General features: G+C 51.0%; 1 protein-coding gene across 2 annotated transcripts; it reads right to left on the reverse strand.

Annotated features, from left to right (window-relative positions):
• Nucleotides 1-441: 441 nt before the first annotated feature.
• On the reverse strand, nucleotides 442-19,120 carry NUAK2 (NUAK family kinase 2). Of its 2 annotated transcripts, none has more exons than XM_010991370.3 (7): nucleotides 18,746-19,120; nucleotides 9,256-9,376; nucleotides 6,664-6,815; nucleotides 6,245-6,310; nucleotides 4,031-4,150; nucleotides 3,309-3,441; nucleotides 442-2,615 (listed from the first exon to the last, which is right to left on the reverse strand). In XM_010991370.3, exons 1-7 carry the CDS (start codon nucleotides 18,989-18,991, stop codon nucleotides 1,552-1,554), a joined length of 1,902 nt encoding a protein of 633 aa, XP_010989672.2. In that variant the 5' UTR covers nucleotides 18,992-19,120; the 3' UTR covers nucleotides 442-1,551. The 2 variants fall into 2 exon arrangements, with proteins under 2 accessions (XP_010989672.2, XP_031294583.2); XM_031438723.2 differs by lacking the exon at nucleotides 18,746-19,120 and adding an exon at nucleotides 17,432-18,651.
• Nucleotides 19,121-21,341: the final 2,221 nt, after the last annotated feature.

The following is a 21,341-nucleotide window of genomic DNA, read 5'->3' on the forward strand; positions in this document are numbered from 1 at the left end:
AGGCGGTGGGGGCGGAGAGGGGAGCAGCTGCCTGGCACTGGAGGGTGAAGGATTTCTTTGGAGGGAGAGAATAAAGGCGGTGGGGGAGACTTCAAGCAGCAGGGGACTGAGCTGGATGGGGGAGGGGTGGGAGAAGAGAATGAGCAGCGTCGGGGCGGGGCTGTATAATCTGCCAAACCCGGGGCTTTAGTGCTAACCCCAGAGCAAATTGGGATCCTCAGCTCAGGGCTCTTTCCCACCTGTGTGCTTAAAGGGGAGAACTGCTGATGGAGGTATAACGGGGAGCCTTTTGGAGTTAAGGGCTAGATTTTTGTTGTGTTTTGTTTGTATTAAGCAGGTTCTCTATTCTCTAGCCATGACAGACCAGGGGAGTGCATGTTAAGAGAAAACTCAAAGATCTGCACCCACCTCCCCACCCCCCAATCAGAACCACAGAGGCTGTTTTCCAATCACCATTCTGGTTTTTAATGGGATGGTTCTTTCTACCCACAGAAGGAAAGAGGGACCATCAGGTAGACAGAATCAGGGCATGGAGTGAGGGGGCCAGACACCACTTGCAGACAGTATAATGGGATATGTAGATTTATAAAAGATTCCCCCTCCGCTTCCCCTTAATCAGTAGAGAATCATTGCAAAACTGTGTCTCTCTGCACAACATTTAGATGGCACAGTGGATTTCCCCAGAACATAGTATTCACATTATCGAAGATAGAAGGCTCACTTTTTAAAAAAACAGTGTTGAAAATATAATAATAAATAAGAACATTCTAGGGCCCTGAAAACCCAGAGAAATAGACATGGCCATTCTCAGTAGCAGGAGCAGCTTGGAGGCCGGAGAAGTTCAGTCTTTGAGGTCCAAGGTGGGGTCCAGCGGCATCTGGGCCCCTTGAGATGAAGTCCAATAGCAGCCTGAGCCTTTTCAAGTCCTTTAGATTCATAGCAGCGACTCCAGGAGGCTTGGGCCAGGTTTGGAGGAGGGGAAAGGGGAGAGAACCTTTGAGGAAACAAGAGGTTGCGTTCTCTTACTGCTCAGGTAAGTAAGGAAGGGCAGGCATTGGGAGGCCATTCCCAGGACACCCCAGGGTGTTAGGGGTGCCACATTTCAGTTTGTGGTTGGTGGAGATGGGAATGTATGTGTGAATGAAAGAAGAGTTTCCACCCCCACCTTGGCAGGAAGGCACCATGCAGGAAACTTACTCATTACAATAAAGGAGATGAGTGCTAAGAGAGCGCTCTTTCCAGATCTCTGTGGCCCTACTATGTGTACAAGAAACAGACAACGGGGACTCGGCCACGGGCCTGCCCCTCTACTTCTCTACTCTTTTTCCCTCTACTATCTTCTTGGTTGGATGGGGCTGAAGACATTGAACCCTCAATGCACTTCACTTGCCCACTCCCCACGTACAGCCCTCCCCAGGGCTCGATTGCAAACCGTCTCAGCCTTCTGGGCTGGGATGTTGGTCCTGGGTGGCAGGGAAGAAGGCTGTCTCCCCTGAGGGTGCAGCCAGCTGCATCTTAGAGCCTGCCCCGGCGGGGCGATGCCCCCCACCCTCAGCTGAGCTCTGAGCAGACCCCCAGTGCCTGTTGGCAGGCCTCTGTCCCCTCCTGGCAGTCCATCAGGGAAAAGCAGCTCTCCCCCAAGGGGTCCTGCCGCCAGCGCCTCAGGCCTCTGCTTCCAGGGCCTTCTGAGGGGGGCTTCTCAAGCCCCAGGAGGTTGTCCACAGACACACAGCCCCGCAGTGGGGGCTCAGGGAGCCGCTCGGGCAAGTCCAGCTGGTCAAAGGACTCAGAGGACAGGATGCTGTCCTCACTCACAGCCACTGAGGGGCGGCTGGCCCGGGCTGGAGGGTGAGGTGAGGCCAGTTCATCCAAAGAGCCGAAGGTGGCGGGGGCGGGAAGCTCCAGGGCGGTGTGGGAGAACTTGCCGTTGTGTTTGAGGATGCCCTTCGGATGGAGCAGCAGCCCTGAGGCTGGTGGGGGCTTGTGCTCCACAGCATCCCCACTCACAAACACGTCCCCTGCATCCAAGAGCTCCCCAGACTCGCTGGGTTCAGGAGACGAGTAGTAGCCAGACTCACGCTGGCGAGACTTCTTGAGGATGCCTTTCTTGGGGAGCAGGGGGGCAGCCTGTCCTGGGCTTGTAGGGACGGGGCTGAGCTCAGGGTCCTCCCTTGGCGCCTCCGAGAAGGCCGACGCCTTCTTCTTGAGAATGCCTTTCGGCAGCTTGAGGGTGCCCTTGCCAAGGCGAGGGGAGCTGTTGGCAGCTGGGTCCCCCTGGAGAGTCTGGGCCATGTCATTCTCTTTGCGGGACTTCTTGAGCGAATGCTGGCGCTCCAGGCTGGAGGTGATGCTCCCACCTCCAGGTGCGTGCTGCTTGAAGAAGCTGCATACCTTGGCCCCGTTCTCCAGGAGAGGGCGGGAGGACCGCCGGAGCCAGTCAGCCATGGAGGCCCGGCCAGAGTCGCTGCCCGGGTGCCCTCCCTCGTGCAGAGCCTCCTGCTCTCCAACACGGGTGGTGTAGCCCCAGTTAACCCACCAGTGACTGGCCACATCCTCCAGTGTGGCCCGGCGGGTAGGGTTCACCATTAACAGCCAGCGGATCAGGCCACAGGCATCTAGAAGAAAGAGAGGGAATTCAGATTCGTAGCCACGAGCATGGGCACCCACAGCCCGCCTCTCACTGGCTGACCCCCGTTCGTGCTAAGACACGGCTCACTCTTGTGTCAGACAGGTCCACTCCCACCAGGGCTCCACACACGCCACAGCCCAGGCCGGCTCCCCACAGTCTCCAGCTTTCCTGGATTGACTCCGCCAATGTCTGCTTCTGCCCCTCAGCCCCTCAGGACCACGGCCCCTTTGTTAGCCAGGTTTGTATGTTAGTGTGCATCCTCCTTTGCTGCCCTGAAATGCAACCCTCTGAGGGCAGGGACTGCTCAAGAGTAAACCAAGGTTCTCACACCCTGATTCTTGCCTTCTACATTGTACCTGAGGGGACAAAAAGATTTCTAAAGACAAGGACAAAAGCAGTAGGAAATGAGACAATTGGAGCAAAGAGGATCTAAGTTAGACCTTAGGAAGCACTTCCCAAATATAATAAAGTATGCCCATAAAGGAAGGAAGAGCTACCCCTTCCTTCCTCTGAGGTCACAGACACAGGAGGCAGAGAGAGGACAGCAGGAGGTGGGGTGGAAGTTACCCTCATCTCTCTGGGTGGCTCTCTTCATTTTACTGTCACTGTTTAATTCCTGCTGTGGAAATTAGCAAAGGACACCCCGGGCCTGGATGAGAACACCCATACGCTCACTCACCGGAGGGTTTGGGCGGCTGCCGATAGGCCCCATTGCTGATCTGTTTCACCAGCGTCTTATGGTCCTGCCCATCAAAGGGCATGGTGCCATGCACCAGGATGTATAGGAGAACACCTAGGGACCAGCTGTCCACCTGAGAGAGAGAGAGAAGGAGACAGAGAGAGAGAGAGGGAGTCATCAAGAATGTTCTCATGCCACAGGCTGGAGGGCTTCCAGCCTCACATTCAATACCATGGGAAAAGGAGGGCACACTTTGGAGAACTCAGAGCTCAGTGCATTTGAGAACCACCTCCTTCTCGCACCCAGGGACAGAGAGGGTGACACTGCAGAAGAGACTGAGGTTCATGGGAAGAGGTGTAGTCAATTGCCTCCCCTTGGGAGGGGCAGCCACAAACACAAGGTCAGTGACAAGGTCATCCCTCTGGGCCAGGAGTGGATGGTTGTGACAGACATCACCTCTCCAGGGAGGTTGGTTGGGGACTGGGAAAGGTAATGGGAACTTGGAAAGTGAGGGGCTTACAACCAGACTGGGAGCAAGAGACTCAAACTCTTGTTCCAGTTTTTGCCTCTCTCAGCGAGAGACCTGGCCTGGCACTCCTCTGGCAGGGAGGTGAGTTCTGAGCTCTGAGAAAGGGAGTAACTAGGGAACTAGCGCACCTGTCTCTGTGGATCTAAGCCAGTGAACGGCCGACACGGGCTGGTGGAGGAGGGCCGACACTCACCTCTGGGCCCGTGTAGGGCTTCCCGTTGACGATCTCTGGCGAGGCGTAAAGGGGGCTCCCGCAGAACGTCTGCAGGAACTTGCCTTGGTGGTAGAGGTTGGAGAGGCCAAAGTCAGCGATCTGCAGGATTGGGTCAAACGTGGGCAGGGGTCACACCAAGGCCTGGCTTGTTCTGTAGCTCCCAGCTGGCCCCTCTCTAGACCGGGGGAAACCCAGGCCCCAGCAGGAGGGAAGGGTGCCCATGACCCCTACCCAACACTGGGCACCGCCGACATAGCTCAGGCCCTGGAAGAGGGGACCCTGTGGAGGTTGTACCAATGAGGAGTGCCTAGGCAGAGGTGTGTTGGGGCACCACCAGGTCCTCGCTGTTTCCCAGGCACCTTTGTTCACACTGTTCACCTTTGTTCATCACTCCAGGGATGCTGTCTCCTGCCTGCACACATCCTCCTGACCCAGCAAGCCCACCTGCCAGCCCACTTCCTCCAGGAAGCCTTCCATTGCCCTGAGATTTCCTTCTCCCATGAACCCCTACAATTTCCAATGGCTCACAGTTGCCCCTGCTTGTCCATCCCATCTCCTCTTACTGCCACGTTCCCTGTGCTGACCTCTCGCCCCCACCCCATCTGCAGCTCCTAGCGCAGGTGTAACCCATGGGTGGGATGGCCACTTATTGACTGAAGGAAGGGTCTACCAGTTGGAGGGGGAGAGTCGGCCTCTTGTGCCAATGCCGTGGTGCTCAGAAGCGTGCAACCCACTGCTTGGGCTTGGGCTGCCCTTCCCAGCAAAGGGGCTCATCTCTCTGCCCACACCTGGGCAGGAACGTGGTGGACTGGGGTCAGCCCAGTATAGCTGAGAAGCCATAGGGAAGGCAGAACAAAGATGACAGCCATGGTTATTTATAGCCCAGAAGATGGATTCTTCTTATGGGACTTTCTGAGCTACCTTATACTGAGGGCTTGAGAGGCTCCAAGCCCATCTTCTCGCTCCTCAGAGAGACCCTTCCCCAACTATTCTTAAACCGAGGCTGAGGCCACTGGCCTTCTGCTCCCCACCTCTCCATCCCCAGCAGAGGGCCATGTGTCCCCAGGGTGGGGCTGTTGATAAACTCTGGCTCCTTCATTTATGGTTTTATTGGTCTCTTATCAAGCAGTTACCAGTTGAAGCCCGTAATGAGGCAGGTGATTGGTACAGATGGGAAAGTTCGTGCCCGCCCAGGTTATGTGGGCTTATGGGCTCTGGTTTCCCTCCCCCTGGTCAACATCAAAGCAAGCCCCACCTGCTCCGGGAATTGGTTAGGAGCATGAACTCAGTGCCAGGGCACCTCAGGGCATAGGTCAGGAGCCACTTGTGAAGGGACTATGACCTGGGTTCAGAAGGATTCTGAGGAGGGGTCCGGGTGCAGAGTCCGAGCCCTCCCAGGTACCTGCAGGGGCCAGCCCTTGCCACCTCCCCCTGCCAGCCCTGAGACCTGAGTTTACCACATCAACGTGAACTTCTCAGACCTAAGTTTAACTAATTAGGCATGAGAATTCAGCAGCTGCAGAAAGCAGGAAGCTGGCAGCGCATTGCTTGCTGTGGTGAAAGGTGCCAAAGGACTACCTAACTGCGGCTGCGTGTGAGCAGGTGTGTTTGTGCAGGCACGCAGGTGGGGCGGGCTCAGGCTGTGACTTCTGCTTGCCAGTCCCAAGGTTACGAGCAGAAGCCAACCCTAGACCTAGACTCCAGTCAGCCTGGGAACATCAAGAGTACTGGTCAGGGAGTCAGAGGAGTTTGGTTCCAACTCAGGCTCAGCCACTCACCAGCCATGGGACCTTGTGCAAGTCATTCCTTATCGTGAGGCCTCAGTTTTCTTTTCTTTTTCATACATATATATTTTAGAGGCTTCTGTCTTGTTTATTCTTCTCATTTGGGGGGGGGAGGAGGAATAGGTTTATTTATCTATCTATTTATTTATTTTATGGAGGTACTAGGGATTGAACCCAGGACCTTGTACATGCTAAGCATGCTCTCTACACCCTTCCCTCAGTTTTTAATCCATAGAATAAGGTGCTGGAATGGATGATGGTGGAGGTCCGTACCAGTACTAATATATAAGTCTGAGCTTTGCTCAGCTCCTTCTAGAACACCTAGGGGCTTCAAGATGCCTGGCTAGGGGCAGTGCGGACAGGCTGGGGAGGGGTGGGGGAGTGGCTTTAAACAAGAGGTGGGGCTCACCTTGATATTTCCACTGGCATCTAAGAGGATGTTCTCCAGCTTGAGATCTCGGTGGACAATCCCGTTCTGAAAGAGGGAGGGAGGAGAATCAAGAAGGTCACCAGGGAAGGGAGGACACGAGGGCTTGGTCTGAACAGTGAGGTAAGCAGAAAGGGGGCTGAGTCGGGGTGAGCACAGGTAGGTGGGAATGCCCATCTTTACTGGCACATAGCACAAAACATCGTGGGCCCTTCCATCCTGGGCCAAGAGACTCAAAGCCAGAGACACCAACATTCCCTAGTCTGAATCCAGAATTGAGTCTTGCTTCTGCTTCTGTCTTCCTGTGTGATCCTGGACAGGTCATGGAATCTGGTGCAAACTGGCTCCCGAGCCCCAGGGACCAGCCCCTCAGAACAGGGCTGGGGCAGGTGGCTGCTCACCTGGTGGCAGTAGTGCACGGCGGAGACGATCTGCCGGAAGAAATGCCGGGCGTCGCGCTCACTGAGCCGCTGCCGCTCGCTGATGTGGTCGTACAGGTCGCCCCGGCTGGCGTACTCCATGACAATCACAATCTTGCTACTATTCTCAAACACTGGGGCAGAGCAGGGCAGGAATGTCAGGCCCCACCGGAGCCCACTGCTCCCCACTGGGGGCCACATAGTCCTCCCTGGCCCCAAACCAGACAGGACCTTCCTCTAGAGACATTTGCTAAGGCCAAGGCCCACCCTCCTTCTCCTTGGAAGTTCAGGCTTTTGAGGATTCTTGAAACTACCCAGCAAATTCTGAGACATCACTGAATGAGTATGAAAAGTCAGGTTCTCTGGTTCAGAATCCAGCACTTTTTTACCCCGTGACCTTGGGCAAATCTCTTCTAGGTACATCAGTAAGAATGTAGGTTTAGGGTTTGAATCCCGGTCCCATCACTTACTAGCCGGGACACTGTGGCAAGTTATTCAACCAGTGTGCCTGAGTTCCTCACTTGAAAAGGGATGATAATAGCGACCTCACAGGGCTGGGGTGAGAAACAGATGAAAGTAAGTGATAGACAGCTCTCGGGCTGGCTGAACAAGCGGCGGCAAGCAAGCCCGTAATAGATGGTATCTACTATTACATTTCTATCAGCACCCTCATGCATAGATTTGAAGAATCATGTCCATAGTAATGCCTGCCTTGAGGATTAGAAGAGGAAAACAAGTGTACGAAAGTGATTTGTAAACTGCAAAGTACCATGCAGAGCTGAAACAGTCATCACTTTTAACATCTCTGACTTCCCATCCAGAGTATTCAAGCCAGGGCCTTGTACACAGAAACAATCTAACTATTTGGTGATTAATTGATCAGCTGCGGTCCTGGCAGTCAGCCTACTCCAGCTGGCTCATCTCCATGTGTGGGAGGGGCCCTCTTGCCTCCCAAGGCCTTGTCTTGCCTCCTGGAAAAGTAGGCAATGTCTGGTTCCCCAAACTGGCCCTTCTGCTGGGTATGTGGCAAAACATGTATGTTGGTGACATGGCATCTTTGTGTCAGACGGGTCCTGTGAGTTTGGCTTGCTCAGCCAGCCCCAGCGTGATTGCTGTCTAGCTTATGAGGGGGAGCAGAGGGAGCAGGCTTCTTCCAAGCAAGGGACCAGCTCCCAGTCAAATGGATCCATGACCAGGAGGACTGTGCTTTTCCCCCTGGGGAGCATCATGGCCCAGCCTGCTGGGGGTGCCCAGCTGAGGCTCCACCCCTGTGGTTCCCCACATCTCTGTAGGCTGTGTGCAAACTTTGTGCCCTGAAATTGGGGGTCAGGAGCCAGCCAGGGCCCATTCTGGAGAGCAGCTAGGTTAGTGGTCAGTCCCAGGACCAGAACCTTGTCCCAGCCCAAAACTCCTGAAGGCTGTGGCAGAAGGGGATGGATCTGGGGGAGCCCTGCCAGATACACTAACTGTTAAGCTGTGACATCCCAATATGTGCTGAATCTGAAAATGTAGTAAGTAGAAGCCACATCCTAAGCTTCAAAGCTCAGTTCCTAGACCTAGCTGGAGATAGAGGTGTCAGGGGGAATTCACGTGTACACACACACACAGAGACACACACAGACACACACACACACGGAGCCCAATCACCAAGCTCAGCCTGGCTTAACCAATACCTCTGTCATCTGCCCACTCTTCCCTGGGGGAAATACACAGAGATACAATTCGCCTTCAGAGCCACTTGCCTGGGCTCCCCATGGGACCAGCTCAGGTCACGGGGCCATGTCAGTGGCTCTGCCCCGAGTCATCCAATAAGCATAACTTGAGAGAGGAGACCAGTCTTTCTTCCCACCAGGAATATCAGACCCAGGACAAAGCCACAGGCTCCCTTCCCTCCGTCCTGCTGCTACTGCCTTTCCTTGTTTCCTGTCTAACTGATATTATGTAACGGCTGGAAGCAGACAGGTGTGTGTGGGAGACTGCTCCCCCTCTTTGCCACATCACCCTCTCTGGCTTACTTTGTTGTCTGGGTCGCAGGGAACAGGGTAGCTGGAGGGGAAAGCCAGCACTGATGTCAGACCAAGAGGAGGCTGAAAGAGACGAGTTGGGAGCCAGCCCCATGGGGGAATGATTCAGAGGACAGGAGGTCTGGCTCTTGGGATGCATGAAGGAAAATAGTACCCACGCACCGGGGACAGGTGCAGGTCTCTGTATGTTTCAGCCTCCCCCGGATTGCTAAGGATCTCATTGGTTCGGGGAGGCAGTGTTCAAGTCTGGAAAACCTAACAACAAAAATGCCAACAGTCTGTGGAATTCCTCGCACATGCCGAGCACTTGGTGACTTGTACTTTGATCTTTGCACCAACCTTGTGACGTAGGTGGGGTTATCCCGTTTTACAAATGAGGAACTGAGGCCCAGAGGTTAAAGTAGTTGTCCAAAGTCATACAGCTGGGTTTCAAATCCAACTTTTGCTCTTAAGCCTGTGTCTTTTTTACTTCCTTGTGTCATCTGTTCTGATTGCTCCTACGCAAACACACACACACACACTCCCAGGTTCAAATACTCTGCCCCTGTACCTTCATGGATGGCAATGATGTGGGGGTGATTGAGTGACGACATGATCTCAATCTCTCGCCGAATGTGCATCAGATCTTGCTCATCTTTGATTTTGTCTTTCCGGATTGACTTGATGGCCACCTGGGAACAGAGAACGCAAGAGAGTGAGGAGAAAGGTCTGGCAGGTAAAGGTGTCCCCAAGGACACTCTGAGAGCCCTGATTCTGGTGATGTGCCTACAGCTGCTACAGAGGCCACAGGGCGCACCCAGAGAAGCCTCGCCATCCTTCATTGGGGCAGGTGGCAGAGAGGCTGGAGAACACCTTCTCTAGAGAAGGCTCTCACTAGGTTAGGTGCAGTTTATGTAGCAGGAAGGAGAATGGATCAATGACCTTATTCAGAGTCCACAGATGCAGAAGGTAGGCAACAACCTGCATTTGTAAGGCCAATGCTTTATGATTGCAAATTTACCACATTCCACTACAAGGAAAGGACTGGGCCTGTTCTGCTCACCACTGGATAGCGAGCATAGTGCCTGGCACACAGTAGGCGCTGAACAACCATTACTGCAGCAGTCAGTGAACCAGCCCTCACAACAATCCTGGGAGGTGGGCACAGAAAGCATCATTACCCCATTTCCAGGTGAGGAAGCTGGTTCCTAAGGAAGGTAAATGACCTGCTCAGAGAGTCACACAGTCACTAACGGGCACAGAGGGGGTGGCACTATTGACCATCTGATCCTGCCTCTGGTACTTTTTCCTTCATAATGCCCATTAATGGATGACTGGCTAGAGAAAATACGGTATATTCATCTTATGGACTATTATTCAGCCATAAAAAGGAGTGAAGTGCTGATACATGCACAGTATAGATGACCCTTGAAAACACGATGCTCAGTGCAAGAGGCCAGGCGCCCAAGGACAAATATTGTACAATTCTACTTACATGAGGTACCCAGAGTAGGCAACTGCACTGGACAGAAAGGAGGAGAGTGGTTACCAGAAGTGGGGATGTTGGAGGTGGGGGTGGTGGGACAGCGGGTTATTGTTTAATACGTACAGAGCTTCTGCTTCAGATGATGAAAAGGTTTTGGAAATGCACAGTGGTGACGGTGTACAACACTGTGGATGTGCTGAATTGTACACTTAAAATGATTAAAATGGTACACTTTATGTCATATATGTTTTACCATACATACATAAAAAAATCACAAAAAAGTTATGGGGGGAACGGGGTGGGAAGGAATAAACTGGGAGTTCGAGATTTATAGATACCTCGATATATAGATATATTTGTATATACATAAAATAGGTAAACAAGTTTATACTGTATGGCACAGGGAACTATATTCAATATCTTGTAATAACCTATAATGAAAAAGAATATGAAAATGAATATATGTATGTATATGTATGACCAAACTATTATGTTGTAAACCAGAAATTGACACAACATTGTAACCGATTATACTTGAAAAAAAAAAGTTATGGTAAAAACGCCAGTCTCTTCAGTCTAGGTAACTAATGTCGCTCCTCCAGCAACAAACAAACAAACAAACAACTAGACAATTAAACAGAGTCTCTGGGCTTTGCTATTGTTTGTAAAGGTGCAAAAACCATATAAAGATTAAACTCTCTGGCTGGTATGTGTGGTGGGTTCAGGAAGGGTGGAGTGAGGCAAGAGGAAATGGAGAAAGAACTGCCAAGAAGCAGTTTAAGCAAAACTCCTAGGGACGGGGTTGTCTCAGCCCTGTTCCACGGCACTCAGCAGCGAGGGTGACAGAAACCAACTGCGCATGTGGTGTATGGAGAAGGCATCGCGTGGGGAGTCAGCGGACCTGGGCCCTCCAGGCTCTGCTGCTGTCCTGGTGGGCAAGGTCCACCCCCGCTCCCAGTTTCAATTTTATTTTCTGTGAAATAAACAGGCTGGGCTAAGATGTCAGAGGTGCTTTCCCGCTCCAATTGTGTGAAATGACCGTATAAATGCCACGGGGCCCTTGGAGGCTGCAGTGCTGGCATCAGGTGCTGGGCGGGGATGGGGTGGGGTGTCACAGGGCTGGTCAATTCCTGACAAGTCCTATTCAAGGACATAAATGGTAAATACAAGACTTCCCCTTCATGGGAGCCAGGCAAGTTATGAGAAATCTGAAGGCGCAGGCCGAGGAAAACAGCGCCTCATTCATTTCCCAGGAGGGTTTGCCTCCCCTCTAGGTTCAAAAGGAGACAGAGAAAAGGAAACCGGGACCCGAGGGGTGGAGCCTCTAATCCCCCCTTTCACAGGGCTCTGGAGGCAGACAAAGGCTTCCGGCTCCGAACGCGGGCCTCTGTCCCTTTCGGACAGGAATGCGGAACAGCCGTAATCCCGTAAGAGGAGCAGCTCACAAAGCCCTGGGCCCGGTCACCCCGGCAACCGGCCAGGGATGGCGTGCCCTCCGCCCCCGCTCCTCCCCTGGAGCTGCATCCCTGAAAGAGGGGAGGCCCGGCTCTTTGGCCCTCCCCGAGCAGGGCAGGGAGGACAATAGCAGCGGGAGCGGCGGTCACCATGGAGCCTCCTGCCCAAGCCCCTGGAGAGGCCCAGCTGCAGCTGCAGGGGCCGGGCTGCACCTCAGCGCCCTCTTCACCCCGCCCCCCCCCAATCCCTTCTGCTCCAAACCACTCCAATGAGCTAAGCAGAAAAACCCCTGGCTTGGAATTGGACAGGGGGCGGGGATGGGGGAAGGGGCTTAAATCCTCCAACTATGGGGATTCAACCTGGAGCTTCGTTCCCGAACACCGCTCCATGCCCTTTCCTCTCCCTGAAGGGGAGATTTTATGGACTAGTTCTTTTCTCTCTCAATTCTTTGTTTTAAAAATCAGACACTAGATGAAATACCACAAGCTCTTCAGATAAAGGGCCGTAAAAATTGAATTAATAGATCGTTCAAAAAAAAAAAAACCCACATACCTAGATAATGAAAGAGAAATATTTAAGAGTTTAAGACACACACTTATACAAACATTAGGCATATTCTGACGTACAACTGTGTACACACAAACATATACGATGAGGTAAACATAGGCTAGGGGACAGAGCTCTAAAGAAGACAAGGCGGAAAAGAAAAGAGGTTTCAAAAAAAAATGAAAAGGATCTGAGGTGTGCAAAGAGGAGTCCCTGCCTGTATGGGTAGAAGGTATACAAGTTGAACCCTGAGATCCGTCTCTTTCAACTCTGGAAGCCTATGATTTGATTTGATTTGATTTGATTTTTGGTGGGGGAGGTAATTAGGTTTGTTTGTTTGATTGATTGATTTAAGTGGAGGTACTGGGGATTGAACCTAGGACCTCGTGCACGCTAGGCATGCACTCTACCACTGAGCAATAAATACCCTCCCCTTTGGAAGCCTATGATTTTAAGTCAGAATTGTTAATCTTCAAGAGCCAGCTCCATCCTCCTGCAAGCCCATGCTCTGGCCTCGGGGGGGCTAGGTCAGGGACCCCCATCCCCGCCCCCTATCCACCGCCCCAACCTCCATCAGCTATGTTAGGTCTTAGGAGACCACAGCTTGGCTGACACGTCCCAGGAAGGAAACAAGTTAGGTCATCGTGCCTCCACCAGTCCCCAAGCAGGTTACAGACTAGAAGAGTGATGTGTCACTGCCCTCGTGGGATTAACACCTGTTCCCCCACCTATGCCGGCCCCTATGGACAGGCCTCTAACTATCTGCTGGCGAGTCTGTTAAAGTACGTGAGACACAGCAACAGCTCAGGCCTAGAAGGGGCTCAGCATACAGAAAGCCTTCAACAATTGTTTACCAGTTAACACAAATTACAAAAAAATATTTATTGGCTAAGTCATTGGGCTGATCCCTGACTGATGGGATCAGTGCCCAGATAAGATTTTCTGCCCTTCTTCCGAGGCATGGGTGGAGAGTCAGCCTTGTTTATGACAACTCATTTTGAGGGACCTTTGTTCTCATCTGCAAGATAGTTGAGCAATCATTCTCTAGTATAAAAATATAGTGACTAGAGGAAAGGAAGAAGAAAACAGTCACTGAATGGATCAGCCAGAGGACGCCTGCCTGGAGACAGTCCTGGCTCACCCCATATAATTATTAGTAAAAATCCTTTTTATTCTCCGGAGTATTCAAGTTGAGATGTTACGGTAAATGGCCACTCCCACCCAGAGGGGGCAGGAAACCCGGGCACAACAATGACACAGAAATGTGAACACCAGCTCAGAGGATGTGGATCGAGAGCCCAGGGATCTAATCTTTATTTGCCCCTTTGGTACTATGCAACTCAAGACAGCCACTTAAATGATCTGGTTAACTGGTCTGGCTAGTTTTAATGTCCTCATCTGAAAAATAAAAAGGGCATTTATTCTCCAAACATCTGCTGAAAGCCTATTGCTATGTGCCTGGCACTATGGTAGGTACTGGGGATTCAGACAAAAATCGGACAGTCCCAGTGCCAAGGGCCTCGGATCAGCGGTAGGACTGGCAATTAAGTCAGCTCCAGTCTAGTGTGATGAACACGACAGTTGAGATCCCTTCCTGGCCAGGGGCTCCAGGTGCTCCAGAGAGCTTCCTTTGCCTGGAGGATCAGGGAAAACCACCCCAGGGAGAAAACTTTGTCTTAGAACTTGAACGAAGAATAGGGTTTGCGGATGAGGGGAGGGCATAGCTCAGTGGTAGAATGCATGCTTAGCATGCACAAGGGCCTGGGTTCAAGCTTCAGTACCTTCAATAAAAAAAAAATAAATGAATAAATAAACCTAATTACCCCTCCTCCAAAAAAGGGTGGGGTTTACCAAGGCAAAGTGGGAAGACCTTTGGGGTGGAGGCAGCAACCAGAGAGAGAAGGTTTGAGCACAGGCCAGAAAGAAAAGACCATTCACAAATTTGCACATCAGGACCTAAGAGCTCCGTTCTAAACATTAGTCTTCTCTGCTGAGCTTCTTCAGAAGTGGGTCACCTGCTACTATGCCAGGAAGGGGAGAGCCAAGGAATCATTATACTGGGCTTGCTATATCCATGTTAACCTGACCGAGCAAAATTTCTACTGATAGCAGCCCAGTGATTTTCTTGCCCCTGCAGCCCTGCACACTGGGAAGGCAGCAGGGCTAATTCCCTGTCCCATTTTGTAGGTGGCAAACATTGACATCCAGAAAGGTGGCTCTTCCAAGGTTCCCCAACACACCAAGGCAGTCAGGATCCAAGATGGAGGGGTGTGGCCTGGAGAAAGCTATCATCTCAGAAGACAGAAGTTCCTTGCAGATGCCCTGCCCTGCCTGCACCTCCCTGCCTCTACCTCCCTGCCTCCTACTCCTGGAGAAGGGAATGCCCCACCCTCTGCCTTGGGCCAGGCTGTGCAGTGCCCCTGGCCACCCTCATCCCACTTACAGATACACGACACACTGGAGAGATGGGTGCTGGGGTTACTCTCCTCCCCCCCTTGCCCCCCAAGGAAATCAGATGAAAAATAGTCTGGATTCAGGAGAGGAAGGCAGAAGGTCTTAGAAAAAGAAGATTTTGAGGTACTGGTTTCAGGTGCCAAGAGACAGGGTACAAGCTGGGCATCTCTAGTCATAGCTATCGCCCAGAGTTGGAGCCAAGACCCTTGACTCCTCTTTGGCCTTTCATGGAGCAGCTGCCTCCGGGAGGCGGAGCAAGGAGCTGGAGGATGACCCATTTAGATAACGGAGGAGAAGCTGAGCTGGGCTGGCCTGAGCTGGGCAGAGTGGGGATAGGCTTGCGGGGTGGCCACTATCCCACCAAGCCTGCCAGAGAACCAGGCAGGGGGAGGAATGGACTCCGAGGGGGGGTCTAAGCCACCTCCCCTAAATCTCATGCTGTGCCCACCGCCCTTTGCCACTTGCCTGCCCACTCTGCCACGCTACCAGGCAAGGCACTTCCCTGCCCAGCTCTCTTGTGTGGTTTGGCCAGAGCCCAGGGACAAGAGTCGCCTGCAGTCGGAGTTTCCCTCCCTGCCGCTGAGCAGGCAGGTGCAGGAGGAGCTGGGAGGGGAGCGTCATGCAGAAGAGGCCTTTGGGTGCTGGCCAGGCAGGAGCCCTTCTTTGGATCGAGGGCTGAAGCAGGGACTGGGACTTTGAACAAAGCAGAGATCAAAGTGGTTTGGCTTAGGGAAACTGGGCACAACCCATTCTCTTGCTTGGGGCAGGATAGACCTGGATGGGGGCACCCCCCACCCCGACTCCAGGAGAGGGAGGGTAGGACCCCAGTGAAGCCAGCCTTCCTGGGATAATAACACTGGGTGTCAGCTACTGTGCTGAGCACTTTACATATATTCTTATTTAATCCTATAAGAACCCCATGAGGTATGAATTATTATACTCTCCACTCTACAGATGAGGAAATTGAGATACGGAGAAGTCACAAGGCTGGGAAGCAGTAGAGCCAGGAGTCTGAACGCTTGCAGTCTGCTGCTGAGCTGGGCAGTCTTCCTGCCAAGGTAAGAGCCTTGAATGTAGCGTAGTTCAGCTACCCAAGATCCCTCAACACAATCAGCGTGTATGTAGGGGTGGGGGTGGTTCCCAGTGACTCCTCCCACCCTCAGCACGCCTGGAGCTCTGGGAAAGGCAGTCGGTCAGAGAAAGCAGTTGGAATGACAAAACACACTGAGGCAAGCCTGGGCTCAGCTCAAAGCCAACTCCCAACTCAGCACTGGTCATCTAGTGCCTGGAGTAGTCGAGTCAGGTGCCTGTGTTGCAGGCATGCCATTCACCAGCCACAGGACAAGTCACCTGCTCTCCCTGGGCCTCAGTTTCCCCATCTGTCAATGAAGGAATCAGTCATTTTCAAACATTTTGAAATCCCACGCAGTAATCCAATATATAAATGAGACAGAAGCACCCTGGCCCCAGATCACTATCCACTTGGACTCCCTTCAAGTGCCTTGTGGCCCCCTTGAAGGTAAGAATTCCATGCAGATCATCCCCAAAGCTTTGGTGGGCACCACCGTATCAGGGACCCCAGCAGGTGTTTTTCTTTTTAGGGGGTGGGGTGGTCACGAGAGCTGCAAAAGGCACAGAAGGAAATGTCATCTGGACATCAGGAATGTACTCAGGGCTAGAAGATCCAGAGCAAATATTTGTTTTTCCTTTGATGCCCTCCTGGAGCAGCCATTAGTCCTGCCCACCTGCCCCTCCCTCCGGACAATCCCGTCTGGCCCCTGATAATCTCATTTAGGCAGGCTGGGAATGGGAAGTGTGGTGGAGAGAAAGTGGGATGGAAGTCGCTCAGCAGGTTTTCCTCTGAACCTAGTCCCCACCAACAGTCTCAGTTCATTTTGAGGGAGGTCGTGGGCTGCTCCCATGCCCCTCTCCCCAACTGAAGACCCGGAGGCACCAGGTTGGTCTCTCTTCAGGCAGGACAGTGAAGAAGCAGGAATGGGGGTGGAGGGAGGAAGACTCCTCTCTAGAAGTGAGAAACCATTAGTACAGCAGAGCTGTTCTTCAAGGAGAGAGACCCTGAGTAAGTTCCCAGCTGAAGTATAGGGTGGTCTATGGACCAGGAGCTACAGGACAGGTCCCATGCCCACTGATCTTGGTTCCCTGCATATGACAAGAGTTATGAGGCCAGGGAGCCCCTTCTTAATTCTCTTTTTTTCCTTTCTTTTTTCCTTTTTAATAGAGTTATTGGGGACTGAACCCAGGACCTTGTGCATGTCAGGCATGCACTCTACCACTGAGCTATACCCTTTGCCCTCCCTTCTGAATTCTCTCCGTTCTGATGTAATAAGAGCTGGAATCCCTGCCTACAGCCACTGAGGTTTGAAAACTGAAAGCTGGCTTATCTCATTCCAGAATCAATGATATAGCTCTCTTTCTCTCTCTCTCTCCAATACACACACACACACACACACACACACACACACACGTACACGCTTGTAGCGACCAAGGTCAAGAGCTTGATGGGATCTCTGAACTTCAATCTCAGTTTCCAGGCCACCTCAGTTTCCCCCCAATCCAATCTGCACCCCAACAAGAGGCACGAGCCACAAGCCACAAGCAGCGATTTTCCAGTTGAGCCCCCGACAAAGCCTGGGCCCAGGGGTCTCAAGCCTGGAGCCTCACCAGGCCCTCACACTTTATAGAAAGAGAAAGAAAAGGAAAACCAGGAAGTACATGATTGCCCAATAGCTGTAACCTGGCAGCGGGCAACTGGGGACTGTGCCAGGCGTTAGCAGGAAAAACATACTTGCTCCTATTGATGGGGCCATAATCCACTCCTTTTCTCCAGCATCCACTCTCCTTCACCAATGAAATGACTTCTTGAATTTCAAACCAGCTACTGGCTGCAAAAGCAAACAATCTGCGGAGGTGACTGCTGCCATCGCTGATAAGGCAGACCATGGCCACACACACCTGCAGACACACACACATGCACGTCTCATAATCAGCACCCAACTAGACTTCACAAAACAATCCCTAACTCTCAAAGACTTGTTAAAATACAGATTATTTGGTCCCATCCTAGACCTTCAGAATAAAATCAGTGTGGAACCAGAGAAGCATTTTAAACAAGCACCAGGTGATTCCTATGCACATTAAACTCAAGTTTGTTAACTTTTAGGAAATTCGCTGTCCTTTTGAGGCTGGATTTTCCAGATATAAATATCAGTTCTCATTGTGGGATCTATTGTTAGAAACAATTTAAATTCATAGTTGTATCTCATTCAATCCTCATAGCAGCTGTGAAGGAGGCCGTGTTTTCTTCATTTTTGCATAAGTGGAAACTGAGAGTACAGAGAAAAAGTCAATTGCCCAAGGTCCCACAGATTACTTCTACTGTACACACACGTGCACAACAAATTAACAGGACATATACCTGAAAAGCCCTCAAACCCAAAGGTATTTGGGAGCACAGTGGACCTTGCACCAGAGCCTGGTTTCACATTTCCCATAATTAAAAACCTATCATAATAAAATTTGGACTCAGTCTTAGAGCTGGAAGGGACCTAAATGTCACAGGCTTGGGGGTGGAGGGGTGGAGTGGATATCTCCATAGTAAGCTGGGCTGCCAGACTATTAGAACTGAGTTGAGGAATCGGGCATCTCATTCATTTATTCATTCAACTACACACAAATTTACTAACCGCCTATTAAGATCAGGTGCCTTCTACTTCCTCTTTCCATTGCACTCTGTTGAATAGTCTATAACAAGCAAAATTCAACCCAAGTCCCATCTTCTTTAGGGAGCCTTCTCATCCCAAGACAGGACACTATTCGTCCCCTGTGCACCCCACTTTGCTTATTTGGTAATCATCACACTCTGGAGTTGCCGGGGTTCTCCGGTCCACGACCACTGTCCCTACAGTCATGGACAAATCTAAAGTGGACACCACCAGCACCCCCGACCGCCAACACACCCGCAACCTCAGCGTGGTAAAGACTGAATGCGGGCAACCCCACCGAGCAAGGCACTGTCCCCCGGCCCACCCTCCGTCACTCACCGCCAGCGGCCAAGCCCCGAGCCCGGCCGGCCAGCGCCGCGAGAGGGAGTCGCACTCACCAGGCGCCCCGAGCTCTCCCGCGCCTTCTTCACCTTCCCGTAGGTGCCCTTGCCCAGGGTCTCCAGGAACTCGTAGCGGTGTCGCAGGTTGTGCTTGTGGTGGTGCCGCTTCACCGCCTGCTTCTTCATCAGGGGCTTGGGCGACTTGATGAGCCCCTCGGCCAGGGGCCGAACGACCTCCGCCGTCAAGGCTGCGGTGGCCGAGGGAGCCGGGCCGGGGCGCCGGGAGAAAGCCAACGACTCCATGGCAAGCAGGAGGTGAGCGAGGGCGGAGGGGGAATCGGCTGCGCCGGGAGAGCTAGAGCCCGGGGCACCTGACCCACAACCAGCCCGGGAATCCACAGCCGCGACTGAGATCTCGACGAGGCGCCGAATTCCGAGTTGTTATAAACGCCCGGAGCCGGAGGCTCTGTCCCCGCCCCCCGGCGCCCATTGGCCTGCTTGCCGGCTGCGTGTGACCAGGGACGTCTGCATTGGCTTGGCCGGTCCCCTGCCCCGCCTCCTCCCTCTGCGCGGCTGGGAAAGGTGTCAGTGGAGCCCCGCCCACCTGGGGGCTCGAAGGGGAGGCCTGGGGAATAGGGGGCACCAGTGGGGGCTACTCGGCGGGTTGGTACTCCTGGGGTCCGGAACCTTTGAAGGTCCCTGGGACTGCTTTTGTCTCTGAAAGTCTCTCGGTCCTGGTTAGAGCTACCTGTTGTCCTTGCACTGTGCTGTTCAGATAGCAGGGGACAATCTGACAGCACAAGAAGTCACCAAAGTATTTCTCTGGAGTAATTTGCTTCTCTCATGCCAAAATCCTTAGTCACTTGACCACTTTTTGAAGACCATAAGGAGGAAGGAGGGATGGAATGGATGGAGGCAGACTCCAGTCAAGTAGGAGAGGTGGAGAGTTGTTCCAGGGTTCTAAGTTCACCAGTCATCCATCAGATCAACCTTAGTTATATCCCAGAAATGCGGTTCTAGGAAGTTCTTACATCTTCATCAAAGACAGCTTCAAAGACAGCTTCTAGGGTTGAGTGGGTCCCTTAAGATGTGGTGGACTTTATGAAGTGTTGGAAGGAGATGGAGAGAGCCAAAGGGAAACGTTGATTTATTAAAAAATACATTACACTTCTACTATTTAACTTGTGTCCCTCAACCTGTAAATGACTGCCCATCCAAGTTTTCCTTTCTGTAATTTTGGAGCCACGTAGGTCATGAGGTATGGCGTGGTGTTTAAGGCCTGGAGCAGAATCCCTAGGTCCAGAATTCCCATTCTTAGCGTCATTGAGAGTGAAATGAGAACACGCATAGCTGCTCCTCCCTCTAGGTGGAGTGTAATGGGGAGAAAGGAACATTTCCCCTTGAGTCTTTTTTTTAATTAAAAAAACCTCTTGAAAGTTATTTCTTTGGGGGAAGTAGTCAGGTTTATTTATTTTTATTATTATTATTTTCATTTTTCAGTTTTATTATGTAGAATTGTACAGTTTGACTGCACATATACAATGTATTGCATGTAAATACATATACACATTATACTGCACATATTTTTAAAATTTACATATATGTACTGTTCATTGTTTCTAAGAACATTTAGAGGTTTAGCTTTTTAAATTTTTTAATTTTTATTTATATATATATTTTATTGAAGTATAGTTGATTTATAATGTTTTCCATTATGGTTTATTACAGGATATTGAATATACTTCCTTGTGCTATACAGGAGGACCTTGCTGTCTATCCATTTTATATACAGTATTTTGTATCTGTTTTTAAGTTAGAGAATTTGATTTATATTTAATCTCTGCTACATATGGTTATTATTACATGGATTACTAACACATTTGGGTTTAGACCTACCACATTGCTATTTTTTTTAATCCACCCTGCTTTGTTTATCTCTCCTTTATTGATATTTTGAATTAGCTATTTTTTTAATATTGCATTTTCTCCCTCATTCAGTTTGGTAGTCTCATAAACTTTCGCTATTCTTTTAGTGGCTGCTCTATTGATTACAAGAGGAAACCGTTACATATGAAAGTCAAATAAAAATTAGTGCTTTTTCTCCTTCCCTGCCCACTGGTTGAGCGTTTATCAGCTCCAGCCCACCCCCCGGCTCTGAACACTGGTTTTGGTCCACTGGTCCTCCGCATCTATTGAAAGCTCTGTTAATTTCTCAGCCTTAGAGCTTTACCTTTTTAAACTTAACATAGTTACAAAAAAAAAAAAGCCAACCACAAAATAAGAATTAATTCAGAAAGATATATATATATATACCTTGCTATTAATAGCAACATTATTTATAATTGCCAAGATATGGAAGCATCCTAAGTGCACGTCAATAGATGAATGGATAAAGATGCAGCATATATATATAATGGAATACAGTTTTGCCATTTGCAGCCCTTCATTCACTTTTCTTTTCCACTTCAAAAAACTAGAATTTTAAAAGTGGCATGCACATTTCCATTGCATCAAAAGGAACAAAATACCCAGAAATAAACCTAACCAAGGAAGTTATCTATACTCCAAAAACTGTAAAACACTGATGAAGGAAACTGAAAATGTCACAAAGAAATGGAAAGATATCCTGTGCTCCTGGACTGGAAGAATCAAC

Source organism: Camelus dromedarius, chromosome 21 (assembly GCF_036321535.1).
Source record: "Camelus dromedarius isolate mCamDro1 chromosome 21, mCamDro1.pat, whole genome shotgun sequence".
Taxonomy (NCBI): Eukaryota; Metazoa; Chordata; class Mammalia; order Artiodactyla; family Camelidae; genus Camelus; species Camelus dromedarius.